The sequence below is a fragment of the Dryobates pubescens genome, chromosome 4 (genome assembly GCF_014839835.1).
Source record: "Dryobates pubescens isolate bDryPub1 chromosome 4, bDryPub1.pri, whole genome shotgun sequence".
Taxonomy (NCBI): Eukaryota; Metazoa; Chordata; class Aves; order Piciformes; family Picidae; genus Dryobates; species Dryobates pubescens.
Window position 1 is genome coordinate 30,262,425 of NC_071615.1, and position 10,737 is coordinate 30,273,161.

General features: G+C 42.7%; 1 protein-coding gene across 1 annotated transcript; it reads right to left on the bottom strand.

The window, feature by feature from the left end:
* Window positions 1-408: 408 nt before the first annotated feature.
* Window positions 409-5,692, bottom strand: YAE1 (YAE1 maturation factor of ABCE1). The gene is made up of 4 exons (XM_054161381.1): window positions 5,675-5,692; window positions 4,227-4,527; window positions 2,479-2,600; window positions 409-1,969 (listed from the first exon to the last, which is right to left on the bottom strand). Exons 2-4 carry the CDS (start codon window positions 4,341-4,343, stop codon window positions 1,543-1,545), a joined length of 666 nt encoding a protein of 221 aa, XP_054017356.1. The 5' UTR covers window positions 4,344-4,527; window positions 5,675-5,692; the 3' UTR covers window positions 409-1,542.
* Window positions 5,693-10,737: the final 5,045 nt, after the last annotated feature.

Here is a 10,737-nt window from a genome sequence, read left to right on the forward strand (position 1 = left end):
ATATGCACTTGTAGAAAAGTAATGTTTATCCATGTCAGCATTACAGGAAATAAACTGAGAAAGTTGTTTGAACCATTTTGTACATATGTAATTAATGCAGACAGCCCTATTTGTCCACTATTTCAGACATGGGTTCAATAAGAGACTAAATTACAGTTCTGTAGGTACTAAATAGGCACTTGGTGCCATGGTTTAGTTGATTAGAAGGCGTTGGGTGATGGGTTGGACTTGATGATCTCGAAGGTCTTTTCCAACATGGTTAATTCTATTCTAAATGTCAGCCAAACTTTCAGTATATTAACTCAGTAGAAGGACAATAGTCTTTACTAAGAAAATTGTAAACTCAGTCTCTGAAAATGAAGTAACTTATACCTCATTTTTGTTTTTTGGTTTTTTTTTTGGCCTCAAGGTATTAAACTCTTCTCATGTATAGTTAAGTCAGTTGTTTAAAGTTTCAGTTTGTCCAGACACGAAGGAAAGTTACAAGCAATTTAAAAACAAGCAAACTCCTAACTTCCTGTAAATCAGTTTAATTAGTGTAAAACAGAGATATGCATTGACAAACGAAACACTTCCTGACTAGAGCAATTTGCAGCTACAGGTAAGGCAAACAACAGGAAAAGCACTCAAGTACAGAATGTTGGCACAGAAATACGAAGTCGTCAGATGCATGCGTGTATGACTGGCAAGGGTTTCTGAGAGGTGAATTAGCCAGGCCTCCTTTAAGAATTCGGGAAAACCACTAGAGGAACGAGGGAAAGAGTCCAGGCTAGAGAAACTGGCAAAATAAATATAACATGACGAAGTTCATTAGACTGGAAACATGTTCAGTGTGGTCTAACAAGGTAGGAGTAGATGGTCTAACAGGAAAGCAAAGGAAGTGTCAGTACTACTGCATTTGAGGAGAATGGTGTTTTCAGCAGAACTAACCAGAACTGTAGGAGAAAAAGGGAAAAAGCAAAACAACTAGTTTTAAACTGTGAAAGTGCACTGCAGAGTGGTTACAAAAGAGGAAGAATTTGACAGAGTAGAAAATGTTTACGTTTTATATAGTGACTAGAGAGACTCACAACACTCTAGAAATCAGCAGCAAATCCTCTTCTATTTTGAGTTAGAATACCATGAACAGCAGATTATTCAGCAAGAAGTGCTTGTCCATAACACTTGACAAATGGGAAATTTATTTTTTAGATACTAAAATGTACCTCCTTAGAGGGGATACTTAAGGGACCCATTCCATTTCCAAACTTCTGCCAAGAGAGAAAGCCAGTGTGAAATGACAGCTTTTGACACAGAACAGAAACAGGTTTGGTAAAATTTTTTAGAGCTTTAACACCACTTCCTCCTACTGTGAAAGTTTAGATGGAGGGCAAGAGTTTTTTGCCAGGAGCCAAAGCATGGTTAAGATTTACAGAAATTACCCCTACTGGGATGTATCAAAATCAGATTTCCCTAAAGAAGTGATGCATCAGCCTGTACATGGTCCACAAACACAGAATAAAATTCAACTGAAAGAATTTGAAACACCGTGAGACAGAAAAACTAGTGTTCCAGTTGCTGAACATGATGGACTATATCCAGAGATAAGCCCAGTTGCTCTACTAGCCAAACAGTCTGCTTTTTAACCCAAGCAAGGGTTGACCTTTCGGGATCTGTGAAGAGTTTCGCCTTGCCATCAGACTGCAAGGAATCAACCTCACCATTGTTTCTACCAATGTTTTCATCAGACCTTCCAATGTCTTCATGTTTTCCAGCTTTATCTTCATTGCACTCTGTCCCAGCTGGAGCTGTGTAGTTAAGGTCCATGTCCTGAACAGAGTCTAAAATGTGGCTAAGATGTGGCTGTTGTTCAGTAGAATTCAGATACTTAAGGACATCCTCTTCATGCTTTCCAACCATATCAAGAAGTTTATTTATCTCATTTAAAGCAGAATCATGTCCATTAAAATGACACCAGGATAAGAGAGCACTGAAAAGTGAAGAACAGGAAAAAAACACAAAAGTGATTACACATACCCACAAAGATCTCTAGTTGTTGAAGGGAGATGGCAATGTGACAAGATATCTGCACTATATAAATGTATGCATGTCTCATTCGCACTTTCTGGGAAATTCAGTCAGCAGAACTGAGTATTAAAGCGGTAGATTCAGATAATTTTGGAGGAGCAGCTGAAGGAGGACTTTCAACACTGATCACTCTCTGCCCTAGGTAGGCAATTCCCTGTATTTGAGACCAGAGAATTCTCAGGTTGCTTCCTGTGGACAGATTGGCTATGCATCTTTTTTTAAAAATGAAATTGAAATAAACAAACCAACCAAAAAAACCCACCCACGCCAAAACAAACAAGCAAACAAAAAACCACACCAAAACCAACCAACCAACCCACCCACCCACCAAACCCAAACCAACCAAACAACAATCTGCCTACATGCTCCCTCTGCACACACCCTCTTGACCTTAAGCAGTTTGTAACCTACTTCAGGGTTCCTCTGAACTGGCCGCATGTAACCATCAGCTCAGCGCCGTGTCTGTAACCTTGATTAAAGCCTTCTTGCAGTGCAAGTTCTTTCCCAGCCTCAACTCCATCCCTGTAGCCTTCCTATAATAAGAGCAGCAAAACAGGTTGTTCACAAGATGAAAAACTGGACCTATGACAATTTCATGGCAATAAAAGTTTAAACAAGTGTTCAGTCTCCTAAATCACAGCTTCTAGATTTGAACACCCCTCTCAGCTACACCTCTACTGCCAAGCCAAAACATGATTTTTGCATTGCACTCTATTTTTAGCAGCCAAAAAAAAATATTAAATTTAAAAAAAAAAAATCTGCAGGAAATCTGGTGTAAGCCCCATCCCTGGAAGTTTTTTTAAGGCCAGGCTGGATGTGGCTCTGAGCAAGCTGATCTAGTGTGAGGTGTCCCTGCCCATGGTAGAGGGATTGGAACTGGTTGAGCTTTGAGGTCCTTTCCAACCCTGACAATTCTGTGAAAGCATGCTTGATTATGACCAACTCCTTCAGGAAGAATTCTTAAAGAATACCACATACAGAATCCTTGACATCCAAAATACATAGACTGCAAAGCCTCCCCTTTAGCAAGGGCAGTCTCCTCTCTGCAATCCATCTACTTGTTTTCACAAAACTAATGACTGAGCCTTGCTCTTCTGTTTCCCAGATCATACCCAAAATTCAAGAGCTATGCTGGAAAAAGATAGCGGTGGAGTGAGTCATATAAATACAGAAAACATTGTGATTGCTTTCTGTAAGAAATAGCTAATGATTTTAATGCAAATTAATATATTTATATCCTACTCCCATTACCATAACATTTAGAATATTCCTTAAATTTTTTCCACACCAAAATTGCTAGTTGTAAGAATGAAAATTTCTGTTTGCTCCTGAGAGATGAAAACTGGTGGCCCTGCTGGAGAAACCGTAGGGAAGAAGAATGTTTCTTTATTTTGCCCATTATAGAGCTCTAATCTCAGTAACATTTTGTAATTTTTGCAGTATCCCCTCATAAAATATGAGAGGGATTTCTGCAAGAACACTGAACAGCCTCTTAAGAAAACCAGTCTTTTCAAGGGATTTACAAGGAATAACACAACAGCTCTGTTTAATACCCTTCCTTGTCAACAGCCTGCACAACAGCTTTCTTTCATGTTCTCCAGACAAATGCTGTTTACCCATGAGTAGATGAGTCCTGCCGGTCCCACTCTGATCATGTATCTGTTGGAGGAATCTGGGTTTATGTACTTGGTTTGTTCCCTGTAGAATTCCAGAGAATGACAGGCTCTGGAAGCCAGCTTTCATGAAATACTTTTTTTGCAAGGAGAGTAAGTAAGCCAAAGAACTACTCAGACCACACCATCCAGTTATGGTTCCATGTGAAGCTGCACATCTTAAATCTGACTGTACTTAAATCCCCAAACATCTCATATATTTTTATTAGCAGTGTTTAGTTGTGTGGCCCTACATCTACAAGTATGAAGCAAATAGCTTGCATCAGAATTTAGCACTGTCTTTCACAAACACATGATGTCTTGTAAAACAATACTTTGCTCTGACGACTACTAGAATAGAGTTTCTGTAATTCCTTGTTAAAAATTTCCTGACATTCAGAAGAAACTATGCCCCAAATATTTTAAGCCTTTCACTTGAAATTAACCATATGTATATCAGGTGTACATCAGTAAATCTGAAGTGGGCAATCATTGTTATAGAAATACCTTCAATCTCTTTTTCATGGTGCTGTTCCATTCTTTCTGTAGTAGATACATCTCATCTGCATCTTCATCAAATATATCCTCACTGGATCGGCTGACTGCAACTTGTACCCAGGACATAACAGCAGCGATGACTATGACTTGTGTTTATGTGGTAACAAAAAACTAAGAAGCTCTCAAAAGATCCTCTGGCTAAGTTTCAGATTAGAAGTACAGGCAAGAGAAGTCATGTCAGGAGCTGGTTATTCAACTTGTACAATTCTTTCCACATGGAAAATGGATGCTGTTTACCATCAGGGTGTATCTGTCAAAAGAAAACAGTCAGGTCATCACTGGTAAAGCAACCTCTGCAACTTATGAGGACAACTGTAAGCAGTTTCTTCCCTCATGGCAGGGACACACCCCCCCAAGTCAAATTAGCATTTCTAAATGCTTCTAGTACATGAACAGCAGGCAGAAACAACTTCATGACTTGATTCTACTAGTAGCTGACACAGCCCCAAACAGCTTCCATGAGGTACATTACGCTTAAACACAGGTAACTGCCTGCAGAATTAATAAGCTGGCAAGGACTTTCACCTTTGATTTGCAGTGTCAAGGATATGCTGAACGGTTAAGTATCTTATAAATCTCGAGTAGAAATCATAGAATCATAGAATCAGTAAGGTTGGAAAAGACCTCAGAGATCATCGAGTCCAACCTATCACCCAACAACTCATAACTAACTAAACCATGGCTTCAAGTGCCATGCCCAATCCCTTTTTGAACACCTCCAGGGACAGTGACTCCACCACCTCCCTGAGCAGCCCATTCCACTGGCAAATGACTCTTCCTGTGAAGTACTTTCTCCTCATATCGAGCCTAAACTTCCCCTGGTGCAGCTTGAGACTGTGTCCTCTTGTTCTGCTGCTGGTTGCCTGGGAGAAGAGACCAACCCCCTCCTGGCTACAACTTCCCTTCAAGTACTTGTCGACAGCAGTAAGGTATCCCCTGAGCATCCTCTTCTCCAGGCTAAACAACTCCAGCTCCCTCAGCCTCTCCTCATAGAGCTTATGCTCCAGACCTATTTTGAATAAAAACTTGAGTAGCTCTGCTGCAGAGGGAAAAAGACAGAACTCGATTGCTTACTCTATCCCACTGAACAAATCCTTAAGAGCCCACTCATAGCTAATTCACTGCATTGGTGGAAATTCTCACCCCCACCCCCCAACAGCCGTTTCTTGCAGCCGCGGCTCTCAGGAAAACGCAGGCTGGAAGAGCCATCCTACTCTTTCTGGGACGCAAGTGGCTGCAGCCTCACAGCCTGCCGGCTCCGTCCCTGCCGCAGGGAAACCCGGCCGAGCCCCCCCGCCCAGGCCACGGCCCGCCATTTCACAGCCGGCCGCTCAGCCCGACAGCCGTGCTGTATGGGCCCTTCTTTCTCCCTGACTTGACAGCAGGCGCAGCCTTACCTCTCCTCTCCCGGCTGCCCGTTCATACCCCACCGCCAGCCCAGCCCCGCGCCCCGTCCCCTCACCACAGCCTCCGAGCCACTGCCCTCCCCTGCTCGCTGGACGCCGCCGTCTTGACTAAGGGCAACCTAGCTTCACTGCCGCCGGAAGTATTATGGGAGCGGCAGCCATGTTAGCCGAGGGCGAAGTCCGCGGAGGCCGCAGGTAAATAGCCGCCATCTTAACCAGCATCCTGCGGCTTCAAAGCTCGTGTGAGACGCTGGAGACAGGCCACCATCTTGAGTGCGGGCGCAGCCTCCTCCCATCCTCAGCGAGGAGGGACGGGGTGGCCCGGCCTAGTCTTCCTGCTCTGTACGTTGTGGGAGGAGTCTGGGCGCCGGCGCGGGAGGGAGCCGTTACCTAGCCGAATACCTAGTGCAGCTCTACGGAGCAGGTGTGTGTGTGGCTGCCCCAGGCCTTCCAAGCTGCCCGCAGGCCACGCCCAGGGAGAGTGTATTCCCCGGGTTACAGAGGTTTTGTTCTCATTTCGGTCACAAATTGTGGAGTGTAAAAACTTTGCCGTGTTGGCTTTTGAGTTCTCGAGGTCTCTGTGTCAGACGTGCCCTTACATTGTCATTTACAGAATTTGGACGTTACAATCATAAGTCCTTTTTCAGCAGAAGTCAGTTTCTTGGTTCTATTAGAGAAAACAGTAATACCCTTTTCACAGAATGGTAAGGTTTGGAAGGGACTTCTGAAGACAACCTAGCCCAACAGCCCTCCCCAAGCAGGATCATTCACAGTAAATCACACAGGTACATGCCCAGGCATGTTTTGAATACCCCCAGAGGTGGAGACCTCACAACCTCATGTGAGAAATGAGCTCACTGCTAAATTTTAAATGCAGTTTATTATAAAATAAAGGGAAAACAGCTCTGGGCACATACCAGATTCGCTAGAGGAGCACCAGAACAACATGGGTTGAGCTTATATAGTCAAACATACATACTCATAAATATCTCCACGAATCCCTTTACATTTCCCAAGCACACTCCCACACCCCTCATTCCCAGTCCCGCCTGTTGCTGGCTGCAGGCAGGGCTGGGACAAAGGTTTGCACTCTTGACCCAGCCAGTCTTCTGGCATCTGGATGCCTCACCTTCCCTCCATTTCTCTCCCAATACACATCCTACACACCACAGACTACAACCAGCCGATCAGCTTAAGGATCAAACCCCGCGGTCCCCAGCAACGCTGGCACCCACCTTCCCCTTGCAAAAGCCAAATATAACAATTTCTCACACTCACTTAGCAGCTTCTTCTGGTGCTCTGCCACCCTCAAAGTGAAGATTTTTTTCCTCTTATGTTTATGTGGGACCTCTTGTGTTCCATTTGTCACTTGTCCTGTCTCTGGACACCACTAAGAAGAGTCTGGCTCCATCCTCCTGACACCCTTTAGCTCTTTAGATAAATATTATTCATCTTTATAGTATTTGTCATCAATGTGCGACACACCAAACTTGAATTCAAGTTGCACATCTCTCCAATTGCCGGCTCTTGTTACAGTAAATGCCCTCATGTACTGAATACTTCTCTGAGAGGCCAATGGGGACTTTGACTGGCCATGGTAGCACACTCACCCCACACCAACTGCCATATGTCCCACCTCCTGTCCCACAGATGGCTGGTGAGATTCATTACAGCATGGGTAGGGACACTGCCTGGGTGGCAGCAGAACCTGTCCTCGTGCCGCAAGTAGTGAATGATCATGCGCTGTGTCTTACACAGCCACAGCACTGTCATTCCACTTATCTCTTGTTTTGCAGAGACAGCCTGCCCTTCTGCTCATGGCCCTTCTAGGATGCATTGCTGCTGGTTGCATGCTGTGAGGTATGGATCACCAAGTAACCCAAATCTGTCTAGAAACTGATGTGTTGGGGGATGAAATGTTACTGGTACCTCTGGATGCTAGAACTGCACACAGCTGGTCCTCATCAGTTACCATACATGCCTGTGACTGCTGATTTCCTGCTCCAATTGTATTACTTTCACCTCCTGGCTGGTAGAGGCCTGTTTAGCTAGCTCTGCCTGGTTTGGTTTTTGGTTTTGTTTTTCCAAGTAGGCAAGGATACTGAATATACCTCACAGACACAAATGCACAGTCACAGAAAAGCCTTCTAGCAACTTGGGACCCTTTGTGACCAGTCATAACAGCACAATTGCAAATGGGTTTACCCAATGCTTATGTCCCATCCAAAACAGCTCTTGCACTCTGTCCCTTCAGCCTCTTGTTCTTCTGGAAAGATACGTAAGTTATGGCTCAATGTGATTTTCCCCTATTCATATTATCTTGGTTTAAATGTCCAAAGCTGATCATTCCACACAGATGTTTGGATAAGTCCTTATAAAAATGTCTGTTTAAGATAAGTTGTCATAAAGATGTTTGTTTAAGATAAGGCCTTACAACCATGAGAAACAATGAAGAAACATCATATTACCATTCCTTTCTCTTAGCAGTTGTGGGTGGAAAATTTGGTGAATCACATTGTACATGTAGAGCAACAGTACTGGGTTATGAAGTGCAGTTGCAACTTGGAAACAATTTGATTGCATGCTGATGGCCTTGGCAGGCCTTGAGGGCAGGTGTGGTGCCTTGGGGTGTGGATGTTTCCCACACCTTTTTGTTCTTAATAAATCAGTGTCTGTATTATGTTGACACTTTATAATGACACATGTCCAACGATAAAAACATGAGAACAATATTTCAGTGGCTACAAAACAGTTCTGGTATTTTTGCAGAATAAAGAAAAGTTACCTGAGAATGCGAAAAACAAAGGGAGAGTTGATTTGTGACCCATTGTAAAGTTTGTCACTGGCATATCTAGGATTAAAAACTGGTTAATTTTAGGCTTATGGTATCTGTTGTACCAAAGGTACCTCTGAGCCGTAAACACTTGGAGTACTGGAGAATGGTTCCAGAGAAGCCAGTACATGGTCATGCAGAGCTCAGGACTAATAAATGGTTGTGGGGAGTCATTACAAAGGCTTTTTGACAGCTTTATCTTAGCAGCAAAGTCTGCTGTTAAGAATCAGCTGCAAGCAACTGCCTATGGTAAAATACATGAACACAGTGGCCTGAGCTGCTCCTTTACACATGCATTATTGTACATAATGCTTCAGATGATAAAACATTGCTCCCAGTTTCGGTCATCAGTGTCTCAAACCCAAAATGATGGGAACAGTCAATGGACTTTGTCTTAATGCACAAAAACATCTCAAAATTTCAAGCTTTTTTTCGAAGCATGCTTGATTACCATAGCCAGGACTTGTGCTGTGTGTGGGCTACTTCGATTGGCAGGATGATCACATTCTCACCAGTACTCTATTGCTGTGTACTATTGTCTCTGGCAAAGATGAGGTTTGTTAAGGGCCCAGGGCAGAGCACTATTTACACCATAAGTTATTCTCCAGTCACACAATTCTTATTGTTATGGACTGATGGAACCATGTTTCATTGACTCTAATTTTGGGAGTACTAGAATCTTTTTAAGAAACCATAGCTCTTAAAATGGTATTTGGGTGAATTTCAAGAACACTTGAATCACTTTTCACTTGTTCTATGTAGTAAATGAGTTGAAAACATAATGGAAAGAGTAAGCTATTGAAGTGTCAATATTTAATAAAGATGGTATATGTACTATAATCAAACATTGCATAAAGATTCTGAAAGAGCTTTAAACCATAAGCCCCTCCAAAAATGTGTATCCTGTAGTCTTTTCCAAGTATGTGGCTCTACTGCCTAGGCAGATTCTAAACTGGTTTTTGTGAATGTGGTGAATAACAGAGCTTTGGTAGCACTGCCTACAGCAGCAAAAAGAAAGACTTACTTGTGCTCACATGCAGTCCACGTCTCTCTCCTCATCTTGTCTCTCTGCATTTTTCCTCCATGTGAGGGATGGTGGGGTTGTTACTGCTAGCTGCATGTTGCAATAATAATGCAGTGACCTCTGCTACTTAAATCCTTTGCTTCCAGACCTACCACAGAGAAGAAAACAGCAAGCCAACAGGTTAACTGCAAGGTCATAGGCTTAATGAGGTTTTAAATATTGCAGCTCACAGCACAGGAGACCATTATGACCCTACATTAAACAAGAGGGTTAAAATAAACCTCTCGGATCAATAATTATTACCAGGGCATAGTAATAAACTTGCATTTCTGTGTTTTCCTATAACATCTCTCATTCAGAGTATTAAGGCAATTTACTACTAAAGCCCTATCATCCTTTTGTCATGAGGGTAATACATAGGAATCACTTCCCTGTGTTTGTGAAATCACTTTTCTTCAATAACAACTGATAACATTGCACAACACTTTGGGTCAAAATGTCTCGTTTAATGTCAGGAGAAAATGGAATAATAGGGAAAAGAGCTAGAAATTTATGAATCTCAATCTCAGGGGTAGGTGTCTAACATTCACTTCAAGACACCACAGGAATCTTAATAATAATTTTGCCATTTCTTTTCACACAAGTGTTTTCAAGGGAGAGGATTTTTTTTTTTTCCTTTCCCCCCTCCTCCTATATTACCAAAGCACAGAAGTTTGATAATTAAAGGTCACAACAGGACAGTTTTTCTACTTGCAGAATCATTATTTGAGATCGTGGCAGAAAAAAGAATGCTTTCTTGAATATTCCACAGATAGCCAGATGTTTGGTTTGTACTGAGTTATAAGTGGAAGTGGTTAAGCAAAAGAATATATTCCCCCCACTGCTTTCCCCACGCTTGCTTTGAACATCCCCAGGGAAGCCAGGCTTGCAGTCTGAAAAGCTGTACTCTGAACTGTTGTGTACTAAGTAGAGCAGCAGGTACATCTTATTAACACCAACACAGTTCCCCTCCAACTGTCGTTTTCCCTGGTTTGCTCCTCAAATGAGTGAAATTTGTTACCCCCAGAGGTAGTCCATATTTTCATTCTGGAATCTTACAGGCAGCTGTAACATTGCGAAAAAGGTGGTATGGCTGAGCAGCATACAAATTCCAGCTTAAGATAATGCTGACAGAACAGAGTGTAATACATAATATCC